General features: G+C 39.2%; 1 protein-coding gene across 1 annotated transcript in view; it reads right to left on the minus strand.

Moving 5' to 3' along the window:
* Positions 1-20,184, minus strand: part of tgfb1a (transforming growth factor, beta 1a) — a 31,020-nt gene extending 10,836 nt beyond the window's left edge. Inside the window, exons 1-2 of the mRNA XM_015603110.3 lie at positions 19,508-20,184; positions 17,915-19,351 (exon numbers count right to left, since the gene is read on the minus strand). Coding sequence (XP_015458596.1) covers positions 17,915-18,245 — 331 coding nt within the window. The 5' untranslated portion in view covers positions 18,246-19,351; positions 19,508-20,184. The remainder of the gene's footprint in view (positions 1-17,914; positions 19,352-19,507) is intronic.
* Between the last annotated feature and the right edge of the window lie 3,993 nt (positions 20,185-24,177).

A 24,177-nucleotide genomic window follows, 5' to 3' on the forward strand; every position in this document is an offset into this window, starting at 1 on the left:
TCCATCTCTCTGCAAAAAACCTTCAGAAAGACTTTATCAGAATCTACACTGGTGGTGCACTGTGCAGCAGTGCAGCAGCTTCTGCACTAATCAGTACAGTACATACAAAATACTTATTAGGTCGTACTGATACTGAAATGTAGGAACAAATAAAGAAATGAGGACAAACCAGGACTTTCTGACATTTACCATGTGATTTCATGACATTACAAGCTTTTTTTAACTGTCTACTCTGGAGGTGATTTTTCTTGCTCATACTCCAGCCTGAAAGTTTGAGCTGCGGCAGGTTCTGGACATCCAGGACTGCCAGAAACAAATTTTAAAAGCATAAGGCCAATTCTGATTTTATTATTCAAACTCAAACAAGACATAAGCGTAATTCATTACTAGAGTGTGACTGAAGTGTAGCCTATTAATTAAAACATATAAGAAAACTACACAAGTTTGGGGCTGTCATTTTTGGCTGTTATAAAGTCAGTAGGACCCGGTAAGTATTTTACGTTTTGGTTTAACAGAGATCATCATACATTTTGTGAAATTAGAAATTAAAGATCAGAAAGTCACCCAACTGTTACTGTCTTGTTAATAGTGTCATGTCCTGGCCCTGTTTCCTGTCTGTCCTCTTGCCTGTGTGTGTCCCACGTGACCTGTGCCCCTGTGTTCTGTCTCAGTAGTTTTCCACCTGTGTCAATTTGTAGCTCCGCCCCCTAGACCCAGGTGTTTCCACCTCCCATGTGTGTGTGTTAAATAGTCCTTCTGTATCAGTGTTTGCTGTCGGTCTTTGCACCAACTCCTGTCGTTTGTCTCTCCGCGTTTCATTGTTTTCCTAGCCTTAGCTCTAGTCCCTTGTTCTTTGTTTATATTCTTGTTTTTTCTAGTTTATCCTTTCTTGTTTATTTCTCATTGATATTTTGTTATTTTCTAGTCTCTCGTTTATTTCCTTGTCTTGTTTATCTAGTTCAGTTATTAGTTTGTTTCTCTCTGTTAGCCTCTCTGTTTATTATTCTGTTTATTTATTATCTCTCGTTTGTTTTAGTTTATTTCTTTGTTACATGTTTACTTGTTCCTTGTTTCTTTGTTTATTTGTTATTTATTTATTAAATATTTTCTATTACCTGCCTCCACGTCTTCCCTGCCTGGCTCTATCTGACAAATAGTTGTCCTCATTTATTTATTTGTATATACATTTACAAGTTACAGTAAGACAAGCTAAGTATTTGGTATGTACTGGTTCATACAAAGAAATTTCACTGTAAGATAAGTGAATTTTCACTCTAAAACTCAACCTGTTTTAAGACCATTACCAAAAGTGTAGATGTTCATAACAAGGTTGTAAAGAAATGGTAGCAAAGAGTGGTTGCTTCTCTAATTAAAAGGCTATTCTCTGTAATGTAACACAGATGACGTGAGCTGCTCCACGTTCACCTAATCCTCTTGACACAGTGGCACCAAACAGCATAAAGCATCGGTTCACAAGTCCCTGGTCCTTAGACCTTACTTTCATCCTGCACTGCTGCTGCAAATAATTACCAATCCGTGTCTGATTCACTTCCCCACAACCACAAAGAGCTACCAGAGAAGAGAGGGTGATACACATCCTGCTGGACATGCAGCTGGCCTAATGAAAGACCTAATGAAAAGCACCTGTCGCGGCGACTCTGATAGTACTGCCGCTGCCGCCGCCGTCCGTACCTGCCACCTGCTCTGAGTAGCGTGCAATTTCCTTTATTACAGTTATGTGCAGTCCTGCAGCTCTTACAGTTAATTGTGTTTGTACTGTGGCCGTGTAATTTACTAAGAAAGGCGCTGTTGGGCATCTGAGTGGAATATTATGAGCTGTGACTGTGTCAGCAGATTCTTACAAAAACAGCTGCAAATGAACAGTGAGACTGTAACTAGAGCTTAATATAGTATCAGGAATAAAAAAAATCATCTTAATTAAAGTTTTGGCCATGAAAAGGGTCAGAAAGCATCCGCCACCATGTTTAACAGCATTAAAAATGCCATGAATTATCTATTTTTAACTTGAAGTTGAATAACTTTTTTAGAGGAATTCCAACATTAGCGACAGTAACACATTACCTTTTTTTAAGAGATGCCCTAAAATAAATTTAAAAACTACTTAGCATTGGGCCAAAAGCTGTTTGTATAAATTAGGTAGTCTAAATGCCAAAACTGCAATTTTACTGTATATAATATTTATTGAACACTTATCAATAAATATTTTTTGTATCTTATAATCCAGTTTGACTGACATACCAGACCATTTTGTTCCCAGTTCCTATAAACATTGCAGGGAAGGTACTTTTGTGTATTTACCTTCTGAGAACTCTCCCCATAGGACCTGGCTATGCAACAGCAATGTTTGTCAATAGCACCTTGAGGACATTGAGGTGGATACTGGTGCTTTGATCAATGTTGCTAAACCAAAGACTCAAAGAAGTATTGGGATTAAATAATCTGATGTATTAAATTGAGTGGTGTCAATATTTACACATTTACATATCGTTGCTGTCCAATGAAAAACATTTATCTCCAAAACAGCAACTTTACAGGAGAAAGAAAAACCCTAGTAAAATTTCAATGGAAGTTACTATAAAAAAGAGTTTATTTCAGGACATTTTGAAGAGTTTCTATTGGTCCGTTCATCAACAAATGTTGGCACAGTGTAAAGGACAGTTTGTCTGTTCAAATTATGTAGTAAACTAAAAATCGACAAAAATGGAGATAAGTGTTTTTCATTGGATAACAACGATATTTGAATAATCTGGAAAATTTAGTGTGTTAATTTTTGGCCTAGTGTCCTGCCTTAATTAATTATTTTTACAGACCCTGGTGATGTATTTCCAATTTTTTGTGTTGTTTAACAGTATTTAGCAATATAAACGCAACAACTACAGAGTTCAGGAATGGGATTACTTTTTATTTACTTTTGAAAAAATGTATGATACCCTACCTTCTCTCTCTTACACGAACAGTGTTGTAGAGTTTTGAAGAAGGGCAGTTCCGTGAAACACTTTATTTATTTTTTTCATTAAAGTGAAGCAATGACTGGAAAGCAGACCTCACTCCTGGGAGGCAGTAGGTCGATGTTTGAAAGGTAAAAGCAGACGTAGGAGTGAAGTAAAGCTCTACCTCTGCCAAACCCCAAATACACATCCCTGCCTCAGCCTGTCTTACTGTGAAATGACAAATCTATTGCTTAATTTCTCTCTTTCTGTCTCTCTCTCTCTCTTTTTCTCAGTCTCTCTCTTACACACACAAACACACTTAGTAGACCCACTTTCTGTTCCAAACAGTCCCTCATATAAATTTATAAATCACAAACATCTTGATTGGATTGCTGTAGAAACCCAACTAAAACAAACATAATCACGCATCTTTCAGCATGATGATCACATCAAATTTCTGGTCACTCGTGGCCCCGTGAGGTCTGACATTGAGCAACTCTGATGGTGAAATTTTGTGTCACATCACAAACATGAATATAAACATGTGCCTCTGCTGATTTCACCAGTTTCCCTCAATTATGAAACGAGTTTAACTGAAGAAACAAGAACAAGAACAACAATTTTATATCTACTAGTTAATGTCAATATTACAGTATTTTTTAGGTGTATGCCAATCCAGTTCTCAATATCAGTCTGATAATGGAGAGAATTACTGAACTATGCACATGACTATGGCTATGTTAAGCAATGTGCCTTCAGACAGTTTAAACAAGTGTGAACTTTTATACATTAGAGCTTTTAATTTTCACAAAAATTGACAGTGCGTCTTATAATACGGTGCGCCTTTTGTATGGATTTTACTCGTCAGGTTGTAAGGAGCAGTAAACACACACTCCGTGCAGCGTTATAGAGAGTTTCAGTGCTATACAGAGTCCAGAGCCGTGCAGCTCCGAGGCTGAGCAGCAATAGCATTAGCTAGATGCTAACCGCTAAGATAGCTAGCTTATTCACTGAGATCAGTATTATCTAAATTTTACTCGTCAGGTTGTAAGGAGCAGTAAACACACTCCGTGCAGCGTTATAGAGAGTTTCAGTGCTATACAGAGTCCAGAGCCGTGCAGCTCCGAGGCTGAGCAGCAATAGCATTAGCTAGATGCTAACCGCTAAGCTAGCTAGCTTATTCACTGAGATCAGTATTATCTAAATTTTACTCGTCAGGTTGTAAGGAGCAGTAAACACACACTCCGTGCAGCGTTATACAGAGTTTCAGTGCTATACAGAGTCCAGAGCCGTGCAGCTCCGAGGTTGGAGCAGCAAATAGCATTAGCTAGCTTATTCACTGTTCAGAGATCAGTATTATCTAAATTTTACCCGTCAGGTGTAAGGAGCAGTAAACACACACTCCGTGCAGAGCCGTGCCGCTCCGAGGCTGGAGCAGCAATAGCATTAGCTAGATGCTAACCGCTTAGCTAGCTAGCTTTTTCACTGTTCAGAGATCAGTATTTTTTCTAAATTTAGCACTTTTAATACTGCTGGAGCAGTATTATTAGAGTTAGATGCTAATCGCTAAGCGTTCACCGTTCAGAGGTGAGTTATCGGCCTGTAAGTCTGTGCTGCTTTGCCTGGCTAGCATTAGCTAGATGCTAAGCGCTAACTCTCTCAGAGGTGAGTTTTATCAGCCTGTAATCTGCTTGTTTACCGTGTTAAAACAAGCTACGGGGGACGAATCGCTAGCTAATATCTCACTGTCTTACCATAACACGCAGGATTACTCAGTGTAACGCTGTCGTTTAAGTTTGGGTTAACTTTACTAGTTTAGGTGACTAGCTAGCGTGCTAGCGGATAGCTATGCTAACGCTGGTGCAGCAAGCCTTAGTGGACATCTGGAAATCTAAGCTTACTGTAAATAAACTGAAGCACGTTACTCACCCAAATAAACAGTTTTCAGGAGAGGAATCTGTGTAGATTAATATCCAGCACTCGTTTGACTTTGAAAGAGCTAGATTTGTATACTGAGACGCTCCACCGGCAAGCGACCACCCCCGGTGGGGGAAGGGAAACATGGCGCCACCCCTGTTCACTTTGATATAGGCACCCTTTCTAGTGTCACTTAACGCGCCTTATAATGCGATGCGCCCTATGTATGGAAAAATAGCAGAAAATAGGCGTTCTTTGATAGTGCGTCTTATAATACGGTGCGCCTTATAGTCCGAAAAATACGGTATATAAACATGTACTGTATTACTTCTTTGACTTCTGCTGGCTCATCGACTATACAATGCACTGAGGTGACTATAGAACATTTAAACTGTAATATGACGCTCATCTCGCCTTCAGTGAAGACCTTATCTTTTCAATATGACGCTATTCGAAATACCCTGAAGGCCTTTTTTCATCACCAGACAAGAAAATATTTTGAAGTACCACATGGCTGCACAGTCAAACCCGACATAAAAAAACGCCCTCATATAGGGGGAATTTCCCTTAAACAAGACTAAATAATAAACGATTATGTCAGAGTTTCGAGGCTACACAAAAAAATGGAACAGGTGATACCTTCTTAAAAAACTGCTGATCAAAGACCTTCAGGGATGTAAAGATTCTTCTTTTCTTTAAGACACCACTTCAGTTACTGAACCAGTTTATCTGATTTTGCTATTTATAGATATATGTTTGAGTAAAATGAACACTGTTGTGTTATTTTATAAACTACGGACAACATTTCTACTAAATTCCTAATAAAAATATTGTTATTTAGAACATTTACTTGCAGAAAATGAGAAATGGCTGAAATAACAAAAAGAGTTTCAGAAAACTAGTTCATATTCATAAACTTTTAGTTCAGAAATCAATATTTGGTGGAATAACCCTGTTTTTTAATAACAGTTTTCATGCATCTTGGCATGTTCTCCTCCACCAGTCCTACACACTGCTTTTGGATAAATTTATGCCACTGCTGGTGAAAAAATTCAAGCAGTTCAGCTTGGTTTGATAGTTTGTGATTATCCATTTTTCATCCTGCTCGTAAACTGTTTCTTCTAAAATCAAGGGTATTAAAAAGGGTTTATCCCTTGACTGTCTCTACTTTCTACTTTGTACTAGATGTTGAGACAAGCATTGCTTTGAATATTTGATTGTATTCACTGTCTGGACTTGACTAACCTACTCACAGTATAACTCAGAACCTGTTCCTGCTTTAGCTATAGCTCCCCATTATCTCTTAATCACATTATCTTTATTCTGTTATTTATTATCTGTTCTGTCTGTGAGGATGGGTTACTCTTACTGAGTTTGGTTTTCTCTTAAGGTTTCTTCTCTTTTAGTATGAGGGATTTTTTTCGTTGCCATTGTTGGCATTATCAGTGTGGTGCTTACTTATAAGTGGCTTGGACCTGGTTTATCTCTGTAAAACCGCTTACTGACAACATTTGTTGTAAAAAGCACTATATAAATAAAATTGAATTCAAATTTGGATTCAGAGATCAAGTTGTGTTGCAGCTGTTCCACTGCTCTACAGCTAACATTGTACTGGAAATACTTCAAATACTTTCAAATACTCTACAGGGAATAGGCGAGCTGTGTGTGTATGTGTGTGTGTGTGTGTGTGTGTGTGCCAGCAACTGGTCCAACTTAAAGTAGGTGAATGCATCCCATTAGTAGGAGGGGTGTCCACATACTGCATTTTTAGACATATAGGAATATGTTAATATCCTGCATGTTTGAGCTGAATGATTGTTTTAAGAGGTTAAATAACATTTTTTCTTATATTATTACTATATATATGTCACCATGAACAGTTCAACATGTCTGCAACTCTACAGGTCAATCACATTTTCATCAAATGCCAGTTTGCATCTAATTGTCCACCCAGTTGTGCAGCTTGTTGTGACAGGTTGGACGCCAGCATGAAGGGAAATAAAATATATGAAAATAAAAAGTGATTAAGCTAAAAATAAAAAAGCTCTTATAAAGCCTTATTTGATGCATAGTCATGTTTTGGAATTTTTTGAGGACCAAAAGGCACAGTATTCTGATAATGACCCGTAGTGTACAAAGTGTAAGAGAGTGAGAGATGGAGAAGGTAGACGTGGAAAAGGGGTCGACTGCCAGGAGGAGTTTAAGCAAAGGAGGGCTGTTCCATTAGCCACCTTTCCACAGTCTACAGTTCCACAACCTGAGGCCTCATAACAGGATAATTACACTGCAGCCGTCCTGCATGGATAAACATTGCCCCGACACGCAGGTTTCTCTCGTACAATCCGCTGTAATTGTCAAAGCTAGTTAGCTCCTACACTTTAGCGCCATGACTCACTCAACTAGTGCGGCTTGGGATGCCAAGGTACGGCTGACGAATACGAGCTAAACTCATTATGGTGGCAATGTTGTTCGACTCTGCGCTGTCAACACAGTGACAAATGACACCGGCTGAATCATCGCGCTAATACGCAGGGATTTTACACGGAAAAACATCTGGGCTATTCAGCAACCGTACACGGCAAATTTGCCTTGATTGGGAAACTGCTATAGATATTTGTAGCTGCGCCCGTGGAAAAGTCCTAGAAGACAGACAGCTTTTGTTCAAGGGCGAACACAGCGGCTGGGTGGAGCTGTGTGTGTATGTATGTATGTGTGTGTGTGTGTGTGTGTGTGTGTAGGCCCACGTTCAGGTAAGCTCAGGACAGCTGTCCTAACAGGCACAGAGACAGGCCTATCATTATAGACGGGCGCAGCCACGTTCCAGCAGGCTTAAATACCAGCCTCCAAAGTACACTGCTCCATCCATCCATTCATCCACCCACCCATCTATCCGTCCATCTTTCTCTCTTTCCCATGAACTCCATCGCCCCATTTTCCCAAATGGCTTGCACATACAGTACTACACTGCTCTCTGCAGACTTTCTCTCTTCTCTCTCTTTGGTAAAGACTGGTAAAGTAATCACAGCGTTAATATTTTTAGAACTTTATCTACAACTGTCACTCAGCAATAGGGGCAAGGAATTAATTAGGTGAACCTTTCTCAATACACTACAAGGCAAAGTTACTAAGGAGCTAAGGAGCTGCCACTAGCTACCAGTTCGATTCCTGGTCATGCTGCTTGCCATCAGCAGTCGGAGTCCGGAAGAGCACAATAAGCCATGACCTCTCTGGGTGGGTAGGTGCTCTCTTTATATCACTCCCAAGGTAATGTTGGCCAGCGCAGGCATCTGTGAGCTGATGTATCAGAGCTGGGGAGCTGCACTTTCCTTAGAGTGTGTTGGCTACTCGGTAATGCTACATCCGCAACAGTTAGAAATAAGTAGGTGATTGGCTTTAAATGTATTGTAGGAGCAAAACAGAAGCCTTAACATAACAATTAACCATGTCCAGAAGCAACGTGGACTTCTCTTGGCTCTGAGGCATCTGGTATGGACCATCACAAAGTGGCAACACAGTATATTGTGGTCAAGCAAACAAGTGGGTGTTTTCTGAACCAGATACAAAACATGCCATCCAGACTATAATAAGCTATTATAAGATAAATCTTAAAGCCAGGACCTGCCATATCAATGTATAGGATATTTTGTCAGGAGATTTCTGTGAAGGCAGCATGAATGAAGTACATTAAGATCTTTGAGCAAAATGTACTTTTCCATGGAAATGTTAGCATTTTTCAACAAGACCATGCAAAAACCACATGCGGCAGATATTGCAAAGCGATGACTGCAGAATATAATATGCAGGTAATGGACTGGCATACCTGTAGTCCTGATCCTAATAATGAGAATGTGTGGAGAATTTTAAATGAAAAATGTTTAGTGAAAAAATTGTTAATTAAATGTTAATTACACATTTAGAGGTACGTAACATCATCATCCAACACCTGATTAGTAAATCAGGGCTTTCAGTACTTTTTTTTACTTCTTTTTCAGTAGGAGCCAGTCTGACACCAAGTTTTGTTCCTCAATCTAGTTCACAAGATCTCAACTACTTTCGTCAAAATTAGAAATTTACCTTCATATGTTCTATGTGATCCAGGGTTTGTACAGTATAAACTCTCTTACTGCTGTGAGAAATTATTTTAAATTATGTGATTAGGCGCCTAAAACCTCGGCACAGTACTGTAAATTCTCACTGCTTGACATCTACTGTAAATACAGTCTTTTCCACCCCCATTCATCATGTTAAAATAACTGTGATATGAGCACTCAGGCGACATTCAGTTTACAATGTTATCGCTGAGCTAATATTTTCTCCAAAGTGGACACGAGGTTTGTTGAAGATTTCTCATAGGACTCACATTAAGGGTTATAGACTTCCTTTTTCTAAAAGCTATGTCCATGCAGCCTAAATTCATAACATTCTACAGATGATCCATTCTCAGCACACCCTTGGGGCCTCCCTTCAAACATACCAGCAGCTTCTCTGAAATCTGGACTATGTCTATTTCAGGCTATCTATTCTTATGTAGAAAGGAATTTTAATACTAAGACCACTGGCATGCATGGAATCATAGCAAGTGTACAAGTAGTACTGTCACCAATTAAGGAGTCATCCTATCCTATATGCAATGATACGCAGTGATATGCAAACAAGTCCCCTCTTTACACTTTAAACACAATATATTTAGTTAAATACAGGTAATAGAGATAGCTTAGATGATGTAATTCAGGAGAAGTCACTTCATGTTCTTTTCAGCTGGCACTACAACAGTCAGAAACACACTAATTAGAAGTGTTTATATACAGGCAATTACAGAACGAGGTCATGGAGCCTTACAAAAAGTGCTGACAAGGCAAATGTTCAAATAGCAGATTTCCTGGAGGGCAAAATGGTACATTGTAGGGGGCGTACATGGTCCCATACGTCATTCTTTATGATGTCATTTGGTGCCACATCAGAACTAAATATAGCATTGAATAATGAGTATTTAAAGAGCTGTGCATTTTCTCATATTTTATTCCACAAAAAATAGTCTGAATAATTTTGGTGGCACTGAGTTTGAGATTAGAGGTTTGGGGCATTTAAGAACATGCAAAGGAACTCCCAGCATGCTTAGCAGCCAAAATAAATGGGATCCAGTTGTGGCAGTTCCACTGGTAGAACATTAATGACCCTTGTGATGTTGGGTTAGAGGGTGGATAAGGGTCTCCACCAGTGAGCTGTCATTTAAAAAAAAGTACCTTTGGTGGGTTGTCAAGCTCTTCTGATATAAAATAGTGTTTGCTCAACAGGAATAATATTTTGTAAAATCATAAAAAATAGGCCTCATTCCACAATATCCTCCTAATTTATAATTTTTTTCTTTATAACACACAGAATCATTCACAACTTTGCTCTTATAATGACGATTACCCTTTTTTTTTTTTTAAATTAGAGTGCCAGAATCTTGGTAAAAAAAAAATTGTGACATTTAAGAAGATCTTTCTTCTTAAGAATGCTTAATAAGTAAGACCTATTGGTTCTAAAGCAGTCTGCTCAATTTTACGAATGTTTACTCTATATATGACATGACAAACGACTCAAAAAATGTGTGTTTTTCCATGACACAAGCCCTGTAACATAAAAAATTGGATAATAAGCCCAGAATCAAGGGAGGTTAACAGAATGCCGTCAGCAAGGCGGCATGGAAGAATAGCGCAGTCTTGGATGTCTTCTCTCGGGCAGAAAGAGAGCATTGGCTCTACACACCTCTTAATGGGGAACAGGATCTATGATAAAGTGTTTTGTGCTCAAGAATGTGCCCCCCCTTAAAGACAGCAATTAAGAAACCTATCAGATGGGAAGGAACAGCAGATTGCCCTGAGTAATGAGGAAAATAATGAAAACAAGTTCAAGCCATAATGGCAAGGATTTTATTGCTCTTGTGAATGCTAGCAAAGTATTAGAACGCTGCTCGCTAAAAACAATTCCTCTAAACTTAGCTTTGGCAGGCAACACTTCTCAGGAGTGTGAATTAATAAATTCCTGAGTTGGGTAGCTGGAGAGAGAGAGAGAGAGAGAGAGAGAGAGAGAGAGAGAGAGAGAGGGGAAGTGTGAGAGCACTTATTTGGTAATGGATATAGATGTTGAGTGGATGTGTGTGGAGAGTCTTGTGACTTTAATTGAGATGGGACAACAGACAAAGCACAAAACAGATCCCTACAGACACTCCATCTGTCTGTCTTTCTGTCTATGTACTGTATCTATCCATCTAGCTAGCTTACTGGCTAGCTATGTAATCTCATTCATAGGTTAGACCTCCAGGAACTGGACTGGAAACCTAATTTTCTTACTGTATTAGCTACAGTACTAGAAAATTATAATTGAATCTACTTATCTCATTTTGATTTTAAGTGGGTGGATCCAATAACCAAAAAAGTCTACATATGGGAGCTTGTAGGTCTACCTTGTCCAGATCTAATGAACCCTTGTCCATTATGTCCACTTTTCTAGATGGTTCAGACCAATTTTCAGGAAGCTAGAACAACATAGCATCACTCATTAAACTACAGAAGAAGAAAAAGAACCATTTTTTTGTCGCAAAATCCAACACAGCACACATCCTCACCCATATGGGCCCACAGTTTATACTGACGACGCTTAATTTCCACAAATATATAGTAGGTAGCTGATGATAACAAGACATAGTAGTAAAATAAAGTTCTTTAGAGCACTCACTAAACTACATTGTGAAACCAAAGCTAACCAGACCAAATGTACACAACAACATAACAAATATAACATAACATATAACAAATATAACATATACATAACAAATGTAATGTAATGTAACAAATATTGGTCCGGATTTTCAGGTGTGAAAATGCCCTGAGCATCTGGAAAGTCCTAGAAGCATCACTGTAAATATGGGCTGTAGTCTGACAAATTGGTTTCAGTTAGTAGTTGAAAATGTACACTACTTCATATGAACTAAATCAAATTATGTTTTATATGCATCAAATGTCCATGTTTAATATAGACCAGCCAAAACTGTGTCCACTATATTGACTGATACTCCTACGTAGCTGCTCCATCTTGTAGATAAAGTCAAGTCAGAAACAGAAGCTAATCTCTTGGTTGTTGCACAGTTTGTGTAAGCAATCATTCTTTAGTCCTTCTTCAGTGCACACAGGACAATGCCCACAGGACACTGCTCAAGACATGCTGCCCAAGAGACGCTGCCAACAGGACGCTGTTGGCTGAATATTTCTGGTTGGTGGGCTATTTTCAGTCCAGCAGTGACGCCAGGATGTTTAATAACACCAGCAGCACTACTGTGTCTGACCTACTCCTACTAGCACAACACACACTAACACCTCATATACCACCACCATCATGTCCTCCAGTGTCACTGCAGTGCTGAGAAGAATGGCCCACCACCCAAATCATACCTGCTCTTTTTTTTTTGTACCTGGGTGTGGACTCTGTCGTGTATGTTTTTTGTGTGTTTTTGTTTTTTGTTGTTGTTATTTGTGTGCTGTTGGACAAATGAATTTCCCCATTGGGGATTAATAAAGTATCTATCTATCTATCTATCTATCTATCTATCTATCTATCTATCTATCTATCTATCTCTCTCTCTCTCTCTCTCTCTCTCTCTCTCTCTCTCTCTCTCTCTCTCTCTCTCTCTCTCTCTCTCTCTCTCTCTCTCTCTCTCTCTCTCTCTCTCTCTCTCTCTCTCTCTCTCTCTCTCTCTCTCTCTCTCTCTCTCTCTCTCTCTCTCTCTCTCTCTCTCTCTCTCTCTCTCTCTCTCTCTCTCTCTCTGGTGGTCCTGTAAGGTATTGACCATTAAAGAAGATAGTTGAAATTACTATTACTATTATCATAGGTTTTTTATTTATTTATTTATTTATTTAGCAAGCAGCTACCACTTAAATGCTCCAATACAAAATATCTAAAATTACTTAAAATATATAAAATATTTTTACATCTTCTTTCAATCAAAGGTAAGAAGATGTTTGGAGATAAAATATTTTGCATGACAGTTTAAATAACATTATATATCATTTTATGTAACATATATTGCATTACCGAAAGCAGAAGTTTATCCCTGGGTTGACTTTGTCAGCAGGAAATTCATCGTTTACCCGCGGGACTACTTAATTCTGAGTCATACAGAAGGCACTACCAGCCTTCCTTCCTGGTACTTTGTCACAAATACACACATGCACACACACACACACACACACACACATAGACATAGACAGAGAAAGAAAGATCCCAAGGTGGCCAATGATCAAATTACAGGAAACCCCCACTCCCAGAGGGATAGCGAATAACACAAAAACTAAGAAAAAGAGGAAAACAGGAATAGAGGGAAATCTTGCTTGTCCACCTCCTCCCTCTCACCCTCATCCCTCGCCCCACAGGGTTATTTTTTTTTTTTCTTCTGCCTTCCCTCTTAGTCGACAGTTCGGAGCTGAAATAAGCGCCCTGTCTCCTGTGCCTTTGTTCGTGGTTGTACATCTGTGATCAAGGGCTTCACGTTAATGCCTCCTCCGTTTGAAGTGGTTCGAGGGAGTAGAGGAGAGGGGTGATAAAAAGAAGGCGGGTGGCGAGGTTCAAAAAACAAGTATTTACCCATCAACAGATGGGCCTAAATCGCTAACAGCAGGTCCACGAGGTGGGAGAGCACTTCGCCGTGCCCGAAGAAAATCAAACGTGGACATGTGACTTGCCAGGGCTATTAAACAAACAGATGCTGAAGGGCGCTAGATGTTTGTGCCCGGTGTTTGAACGTAGAGGCGAAAGCACGATTAGAATAAGAAATTAGAAACACATGGGAGCAAACACACTAACATAACATTACCATAAAAATACCACAGATACTCCCAGAGTAATGCATAACAATAACAGTGCGGCCGCAGCGTCTCAGTGAAGTTCATAGAAGATCGTAGAAGGTGCATGAGAAACTAAGAAAAGAAAAAGTAGAAGAGTAATAATACAGGCCAATGTGATGCATCATATGCTAGGCATTCATAGTTCTGCAGTTAGGCTTCCATACATGATAAACAAGGTGTGTTTTGTTCATATAAGCAGTTCAACTATTAACAACACCATTAGGGATGTCCTGATCTGAACCAGTGACTCAGGATGGTGGTCAGTCCTAGCATATTTTAATGGGTTGGGAATCCATTGGCTATTTTAATCCCAATTCAGTAGTTCTGAGTTCTGTTTTTGATTTAACCAAGTTTTTGATTTCTTCACTAATGCACCATTATTGGACATTATTGTCCAGCTGGCAGCATTGAGGTGAGTTCTCAGAAGGTAAATGAAAGAGTTTAGTTACAGTCTGCAGTGTGGAACCATTTTACAGTAGAGCACGAAAGTATAAAATTATATATCTGAAATTGTATAAATCTCTAGCTAAAACACTGGCAGGAGACCCAAAAGCCTTTCTTTGTTTATAAACCATCACTAAAAAACTTATTTAGAATATATTGGAGGCAAATGCTATTGCTAATGCAACTGTACAATACAGACCCAAACCATAGCACATTTACCTCATTATAGATATTTTTTTCACAATTTAAGTGACTGCATCTCATACAAACACAAAGCTCGAATAAGATTGAATCAAATCGTATCGGGGAAAAACCTGATTGGGACATTCCTGAATACAATTATCAAATGCTATAAAAAATGATATTTGGTTAGATCACTACTAATTAAACCCCTTGAAAAGCCTGTATATAAATCAATGTATTTGTTTGTATATATATAGATTACTATATATTACTATGTATATACATTTGTACATAATGGAGAGTTCCCTCTTCTAGGTCCATATTCTGTTTTGTCTGTATTTTTGCGTATATTTTATATATTATTATATATATTAACTACCCCTGCCTCAGCACAATAATTTCTTCACATGAATGTCTTGGCATGTTATGCAAATGATAAATAAACATTGAAACGTGAAACTATGTGGGTCAAAACATCAATTTCTCACCCTTAAGCAACAAGAAGTAGGGGTGGGCGATATGGCTCTAAAATAATATCACGATATTTCAGGGTATTTTTGCGATAACGACATACTTGGCGATATAGGAAAACTAAAATAATTCATTCATTTCAGGAATATAGTATAAGAGTATAATAAGAGAATAATCACAATGTGGCAAAATAAATAATATAGCATAAAATAATATAATGCAGCAAATAATATTGCAGAATATTTAGTGCATGCATATAAACAGCAAACTAAAACAATTATACAATAAATACACTTAAAGCTTCACAGTAAATAATTGACTACTTTTAAAACAGAACAGCCCTATTATCACAATATGGATTTTTAATATCACGATATTTCTGTGTCACGATATATTGTATAATATATAATATTGCCCACCCGTAACAGGAGGTTTGTTTTAGTTTCATGGCAGTTACTGTATTGCTTGTAGTTGTCACTTAATAATTTATAGTAGTTAGTGATGATGCCGATATATGGAGTTAGTGATAATGATCTACTGAATAACAGGTCTTTAAGATGTTTCAAAAGGATATGATGATGCCAACACTAAGATTTTTCTGTAAAACTGAGTTCAGTATAGTCCTATTCCATACCAATATGCTTTTCAAGCCTATTACTCTGCACAGTGCTTACACCAAAAGAACACTAAGACACAAATATATTTTATACCTACAGGAGCTCTTCCCATTCTATGACATTGCATTCTAAATCCAATGTCATTAGTTTGGAGTCAGTCCCCCTTTTACAGCTCTTATAGCAGATCTGATCTCTGCAGTAACTGAGTCAGCAGAGAATTGGGAAGTTTTATACACTTTATGCCCTCAGTATTTGGAGACTCTGCTCTGTAACTTTACATGGTAGGACACTTTGTGCCAGTCTTCATGGCGAGGTGCTTCACTTTATTCTTCAGTACCAATAAGACTGAATTAAATTCATTTAGTGTATATATTCTCTATAGCCTGTCCAATGAACACCTGTATCTCCAAAACAGCTATGTTACAGGAGAGAAATAAAACCTTCTTAACTTTCAATGGAAATATTTAAGGTTCATTTTGAAGATTTTCTATTGGTCCAGTCCTCAGGTTTTTTATACATAGTGTAAGGGACAGTTTGTCCAAATTATGTAGTGAACTAAAAATAAACACAAATGAAGATGCTCGTTTTTCATTAGACAGTGGCAATATGAAAGAACATAGCTCCACTCTGTTCCCAGACTGGCATAGTCCTGGGAAGTTTGGTGATTTCCCTGTTCATATATATGTTCTATATGTTACAGTATGTCACACATCTCTGCACCTTATCCCCGCTATACACTTTATTATACCGTATCGGTACTGCACTGTCCTGTCTTTAAATTGTCTCTTCTTTTGTATTTATTGTATTTATTGTTATTTAGTGTTATAATTTTATAATTTTATGTTGCACTGTCGTCACTCCTGCACTTTATGTTGTCTATTGCTTGTTGTTCTATGCTGCACCATGGTTCCGGAGGAACGTAATTTCATCACACTGTGTACCTGTACTCAGATGTAATGACAATAAAAGCCTCTTGACTTGACTTGATTCAAATCATCTTTTCATTTCCAAGAAAACCATCTAACCTCTCTCACATGTCCAGCAGATTTCTATGAGCAGTAGGTCTAAAAGAGAGGTCAGCATGCAGCAGTTCTAACTGGATAAACAAGAAACTGGGCTGGTTCTGTCTTCGCTCCTTTTAGGCGGCATCGCTTCCAAGTGATGAGCTTCCGTGTGTTGAGATGTCCTTAAATACCCTAAAAATGTTCACACATTTCTTGCACGCCTCTCATTTCTACCTTCGACAGTAACTGCTACTGAAATTCTCTCAGTAGTCAGCAGCCTCGTTCTGCTTTCAATCAGGACTAGATGTGAAGAGACATAACATCTGAAACTCTTTCCTTGTGGGTCTCTCTCTTTCTATTCCAGTTTATTTGGATAGCAAGATCCTAGTTCACCTTAATTCAGTTTAAATTGTATCAACTAAATATGGGAGACACAACTAAATCTGAACTAAATCAGTGTTTGTATCAAGATACATTCCTTGGTTCCCTGACATTTGATGATAACACAGCTATTGATATAGTTATGCATCTTACTTATGCCACATGATCATTTAATCATATGATTTGATCAATTTATATCAGACCAAACATCTCACACTTAAAAATAAAGATTCCAACAGGGTCCTTGATTTGGACTACACAGCATTTAAATGAAGATTTTCTATTGATAGGAAAATATAGTCTGTGACTAGGTCTAATCTCTGTCCAGGAAACCTCACCCACAATGCCTAAAATTGTACCTTCATTGTATCCTTACCTTTTTTCCCTAATATTACCTGAGATTCCCTAATCTTAACATTTTATTCTCTATGTGTCTATTTCCTGGACAGGGATTAGGCATAGGCTTGATCTACACAGTATTTTGCATAGAGATTAGTTTAGTCTAGGACTAGGCTAAACCTCTGTCAGGTAAGATGACTCAATTTTGTACAGCCTATGAATTAATAATGTGAACTACAGCAATACAAAGTGTCTGAGATGTTTCTGAGTCTCACAGCAGTGAGGAAAAAAAGTCAGGAACCTCCAGTGGTTCTATAGAGTTAAGAGGTTGAACCCTAAGGGTCAGTTTCCCAGGAAGGGGTTAAATCTAGTCGTGGAGTATACAGCCTTTTAAAAGGAAATATTCCACAAACCAGGCTAAATCCCTGTCTGGGAAACTGCTTCAAAAGTCCTAGTATTAGTTGTCAACACAGGGGCAAACCCTAGACTTTGGTTATAAAGCATTTTGAATGAAGATCCTCTGTTGAAAAGAAAGTTTAGTGTAAGACTTGGCTTAATCCTGACTGGAAAACTTTTTAATTAGATTTTTAAATGGTTCTTAGTTTAAACCTTGAATTATTATGCTGAGGTTCTTTGTCCTTTAAAGATAAAAGAACCTCCCATGTGGTACCGATTTGATTCCTAATAGAATTCCAAGTATTAATTCATTATTAATGTGTACTTACTGCGTGTCATGGTGAACTTGTGCACCTCCTTAGCGAAGTAATCTTCCTCCTCCTGGGGCTCGGAGTCAGGGGTTGTCTTGTTCTTCCACTCCTCGCTGAGCTCCACTGTGCTGTTGTAGATTGACATGATGGCCTCAGGAATGTCTTTTCCCTCTTCTCCAACCTCAGGTTCGGGCTCCTTGGCCATTCGCAGCTTGCTGAGAATCTGCCCACGGATGGCCTCGATGCGCTTCTTCCTCACCACCTCCAGGTCCAGCGTCTTGCAAGTAGACATGCCTTTCACTGTGGCCCCCAGGCAGAGGGCAGCCAGCGCTAGACACAGGAGTCTCATGATGAACTTCGTCCGTAGGATACCCAGGTGTACGAGCTGTACTGAGGACAGGTGTGCTATGGAACACCTGGTGCGATGGAGTTGTTAGTGATGCTGGGAAGCTACCTGATTATACCTGATTATAATACTGATGGTATCATGGAAAGCACCAGAAATAATAGAGTCAATACATATACCGGAGTGTGAGGGGGAATCCCAGCATGCAGCCTCTCGCTGTCTGCTCTCTGGTCCAGAGAGGGAATTAAGTGTTTTAGTGTGTGTGTGCACGGCTGACAAGTGATCTGTCTCTCTCCCACACTCCCACACACTTATTCAGAAGGTGGACTCACACAGAGCTCCCCAGGGTCCAAGCCCTGGCGACGTTGCCAGATCCACACTCAGAGGCAAATAAACACAGACACACACATACGCACATGCAGTCACTCAGGACATAAGCTGGACTGGCAATCTTTTAGTGTTTCTCTGAGTCTCTAAAGTGCCGTTTCAACAAGCTGTCCTAGCACTGGCAAGCACACACAGGGTCGCTTGTTAGAGTCCACGGGTCTGGCCGAAATCCAAAGTTTCCCTGCTGTGTCTGTGTTGAAGACCCTTTGCTTCTCTTTGGCTTTGCTGAGAAAACAGTGTTCGGCTGAGAGAAAACCTAAGGACTACTGTCCAGACACAACGGCCAGTCTGTGCGACAAGTAAGCGCCTTACGGTTTCTGGTCCCAAACTTTGCCCTTGCTTGACGGTTCTTTTCTGACCTGTTCTGGCACGACTATTTGCCACTTGACAGTTTGCTTATTACCTCACCTCAAAAACCTACTGTCCAGACACAACAGCAAGTCTGTGCAACAAACGAGCATCTTACAGCTTCAAACTTTGCCCTTGCTTGACGGCTCCCTTCTGACCTGTTCCAGCGTCTAGCCACTTGACAGGTGCCTTGCCACTTTACCCTTTGAAAACGTACGTGCTTTGCTGTCTCTCAGCTGTCCATCAAGCAAAATAGAGAGGCTGAGTCCACCCCCAGGAGTACAGAAAGAGAGACCGTCCTAGGCTTTTCTCACCAAAGGTTGATCAGATGACCCCTGGCTTCCTCTGCTGGCCAGAGAGGTTCTCCCGGCAGCCTGTAGACAATCAGTTAGCAAAGGGGAAGAGAGAACATGAGCAGTAGTACTAAGCTGCTAAATGCTAATAAATGTCAGGTCATCCTAAACGTTTCAACAAGCAGAAAGAAGCCTAAAGTCTAAAGATCTAGATAACAAGCGTCATGTGGACAGTACCTTTACTAGTTAGTGTAGCAGAGCTTACAAAGCAGCTGTCGTTGACGTCCTTCCCAAAAGCAAGTGAAGAGACCCTGATTAAGGTTGCATGCCTCTCTCCGACAGCAGACTCAGAGCATGTACACACTTTACTCGCCCTTAGGGCAAGGAAAGTGAAGTCCTTCTGGAACACACCCTGCAGTGTTGCAGCACAGGATCATCCAGATCAAGTTGTAAAACAAAGACAAATGGAAGGACGAGAGCCAGTGAACGAGTGTCGGACGAGAACACCACGGCAGTAGCAGGGGGATCAGGAGTTGTTCTCACTATTGTAAGCCTGGGATCAGGTTGCGCTCCCTCTCTTGCTCTTCCTTTCCTTATTCCCTTCTTTCTCTTTCTCTCCAGCACTCCACTCTTTTCAACGTCCACCTTTTATGCTTTTTCACTCGTTTTGAGTCCTGAAGAAGTGAGGCACTCCTCACACTCCTTCTCAGCTCTGTTCCTTGCTCTCGCTTGTTCTTTCACTCCCTCGCTCTGCTTATGCCTCTATCTGTCAGGGCTGTGTATTTTTCTTATCAGGTCTAGTAAGTCCTTCTATTTGCCCCCCTCTCTCTCTCTCTCTCTCTCTCTCTCTCTCTCTCTCCCTCTCTCTCTGTTTTGTCAGAGCTTGCTGGTGACAAAATGATTTGTGGAAGGCGTTTCACCAACTTGCTCTTTTTTCCTCTGCTTTTTTCTGGTTCCTGTTACTGCACTATTAGAGCGAAGAGCTCTCCGCCCAGGAAATGAGGCTAACGGACTCTGTGAAACATCTGCTCTTCACACAGCTCTACTGCACTCGCCAGGAAGCCCACAGTAAAGATTGTGACAGAGTCAATGAGGCAATATGTATAAGACTTTCTTTCTTTTTCTCTCTTTCCTCCCCTCCGTTATTCTGTATTACTTATCCTTTATGTTTTTTTATCTTTTTCCTTTATCTCTCTACATTTCTCTCTCTTGCTCTTTCTCTCTCTCTCTCTCTCTCTGTTTCCCACACACACATAAGTCGACACACAGTTTTACACCTCCCTCTTTCTCTCATTCTCTCTTTCTATATTTTTTCTTCTCAATCTCCATGTGCTTCTATACCTTTCTCCTCTCTCTTTTTGCACTGCAAATATATGTCTCTTGATCTGTCTCTGTATGAGTCTTTTTCTTTATCACTGTTTATTATTTCTTTTTTTGGCTCTATTGTCCTCTCATTTTCCTGGTCTTACTTTAATTCCTCTCTTTCACTTTATTTTTACAGTTTTTCTTAGTCCCCCCCTCTCTCTTCATCCTTTCTTATTATATATATCGTCTCCCTTTTCCATTTTTTTTCTATATCTATCTGTCTTTCATTTCCTTTCCTTTTTCTTTTTTTGTTTCTTTACGTAATTATTTCTCATTTTTTCTGTCTATACAACATTCAATTTTTCTTTGCCCCTGATTTTTTCTTTTTCTTTCTAAAATGTTCTCACTTTTTACTGTTTTTACTGTTTGTCTCTTGCTTCCACTTTCCCTTACTCTCTTTTGCCCTGTTTCTTTATCTCTCTCTCTTGTTCTTTCTTTTCCCTGAGTTTTATATCTGTTTCATACATATCTCTCTTTCTTTCTATTTTCGCTGTACTCTTTTTGGATTTTTTTCTCACTCTTTTTGGATTTTCTCTCTTTCACAGTTTACTCTGTTTTCTTATTCTCTCCTCTTTTTCCTCCACACACAGAGGGCAGACAGGTAAATAGGCTGTGAGTGACACTGATGTCTGGCCAAACTGACCACACTCTCAACTGCCAAAGTGACACACTGAAAATGTGCTGATGGTAGTCAGAGTTCTCACACTAACACACAAACTGAGCCAAGTGCTGTCCAACATCCACACATTCTCATAAACACACACACACACACACACACACACACACACACATACACACAAACACTTATACCATACTTTCCATAGCCCACTGTCTCTGTTCATTTTTTATAAACCTCTCTTCACGCCTCAGACTGGTTCATGTGTTTTACATTCATCTACAGCAAAACCATTTTCAGGTTATTACTAACCCTATATTACATTAAACTATCAGCTTCAGAATCATGCTCTACTGACTGACTGTATACAGAGAGAATAGCATCCCTATCGTTGCTACTCTCAGAATGCTGCTAACTGCACATTGTGACTCTGGTGAAGCAGATAAGGCAGGATTACACTTGTCAACTATTTAACACTGTAAAACTTAAGTTATATTTGTATAAAATCTTGTAATATCAGTCTAAGCCATCATTTCACATGCTTCACTTTCAGTTATGGATCTGAATCTCTCAGCTTGTCCAGAATTGCCTGAGTAAAGTATGTCTTATAGAATGACTCATAGCAAGAATTACATTTGTGACTAAAGGTTGAAAAAGCCCAGGATGTCTGATCTATGGTGAGTTAAAGCAAGAGTTCACCCTTTTAAAATTTCCTTTCCAGTCTTTATTTCAGTGATTGTTCAGCTTCTCTCCAACCAAATTAGCCTAAAAACCCTGGGAAAAAAGTAGCCATTTCTAATAAAGTGATATATGAGAGGCAAGGACCAGGTAGGTGTTTTATTATAAAGTGGCCAGTGATTGGAAGCACAAATTAGTTTCTAATAAAGTGGCCAGTGGGTAGAAACAAAGGTTATGTGTTTCTAATAAAATGACCAGTGAGTGGAAGCACAGGGTGGTTGTTTCTAATAAAGTGGCCAGTGAGTAAAAAGCACCAGGAAGGTGTTTTTAACAAAGTGGCCAGTGAGTGAAAGCACAAGGTTGGTGTTTCCAATAAAATTGCCAGTAAGTGGACGCACAAGGTAGGTGTTTCTAATAAAGTGGCCAGTGAGAGGAAGCTCCAGGACGGTGTTTCTAATAAAGTGGCCAGTGAGTGAAAGCACAAGGTTGGGGATTCTAATAAAGTGGCCAGTGAGTGGGAGCACCAGGTAGGCGTTTCTAATAAAATGGCCAGTGAGTGAAAAACAAGGTAAGTGTTTCTAATAAAATGGCCAGTAAGTGGAAGCACAAGGTAGGTGTTTCTAATAAAGTGGCCAGTGAGTGAAAAACAAGGTAAGTGTTTATAATAAAATGGCCAGAAAGTGGAAGCACAAGGTAGGTGTTTCTAATAAAGTCGCCAGTAAGTACAAGGTTGGTGTTTCTATAGCAAAATTAGTAGAAAGTAGAGGTAAGGTAGAGGGATTAATGGATACATGGCGCCCTCTAGTGGTTGTGTTTAAATACACTATATCGGCAATGTTTGTTGAAACCACTTTTAATGAATGCATTCAGTTCATTTAAGTTGCACCCCTTGCTGACACACAACTCTGAAACAATTAAGAGACCACCTCAGTTTCTGAATCAGTTTCTCTGATTTTGCTATTTATAGGTATATGTTTGAGTAAAATAAACATTGTTGTTTCATTTCTCCTAAATTCCAAATTAAATTTTGTCATTTACAGCATTTATTTGCAGAAAATGAGAAATGGCTGAAATAACAAGAATGATGCAGAGCTTTCCAACCTCAAATAATGCAAAAAAAAAAAAAAAAAAAAACACGTTCATATTCATAAAGTTTTAAGAGTTTAGAAATCAATACTTGGTGGAATAACCCTGTTTTTTTTCACAGTTTTCATGCATCTTGGCATGTTCTCCTCCGCCAGTCTTACACACTGCTTTTGGATAACTTTATGCCACTCCTGGTGCAAAAATAAAATTCAAGCAGTTCAGTTTGGTTTGATGGCTTGTGGTCGTCCATCTTCCTCTTGATTATATTCCAGAGGTTTTCAATTGATAAAAGTGGTCTCTTTTTTTTTTCCACAGCTATAGATGTGCAATTGCACCCAGCCCCTCAGCATGGAACAGTGTGCTCTGAATGATGGTGCTCATACTACATACTTTTGGGATGAGTTGGGGAGTTGGAAAAATAAACTGTTGATGGGGACAAAAGTTGTGAGTCTCTGATAAATCACATATTGATATACACATTATTTGTAACTTACTATGTATTATATACTGTATGTAAACTCCACCAGAAGCATGATTGGAAATACCCTCAGAAAGAATCTACTTGCAGTCTTGCAGTTAGTGATCCCTAGTCTTTGCAAAATTTTAGCCTATGATTATTCTGTGAGTAAAAAGTCTGTAAGTAAGTCTTTAGATGTTAAAAGTCTTTTCAGAGTCTTTTTAAAGTAGTATATATATGGACAGCTTAACACGTTTGGCTAAAATCATATCACACCATTATGTCCACACATCTTCTGAATACAGGCCCAGCAACTACCTGGAACTCTTATGCAACCACCCTTCCTATCTGAAGATACTCTCACGTCAATGTGGTCTAGAGTCTACAGCTATTCCAGCATTTTGTGTACGTGGTTATGACCACAGATGAACTGGGATAATTCTCACACTAGTAGACTCCAAGAACACTAAGGTGTAAAAGTGCTGAAACGCTTGATGTGCAGAAAGTTCCTTTTCCAATAGCAGAAGTTTGGTGGCGAGGCTTGAGAACATGACAGGATTTAGAGAGTACACATTCACAGCAGAGTGTGGGGACAAAGTTCAAAATAATCAGATCATCTTCTTTATATAAAAGCCACTAACACTCGATTGCAGCACCAAGCAGTGACACCCAAATGACCTCGGTCTAAGAGGAAAACAAGCTAAG

This window comes from Astyanax mexicanus, chromosome 4 (genome assembly GCF_023375975.1).
Source record: "Astyanax mexicanus isolate ESR-SI-001 chromosome 4, AstMex3_surface, whole genome shotgun sequence".
Lineage (NCBI taxonomy): Eukaryota > Metazoa > Chordata > Actinopteri > Characiformes > Acestrorhamphidae > Astyanax > Astyanax mexicanus.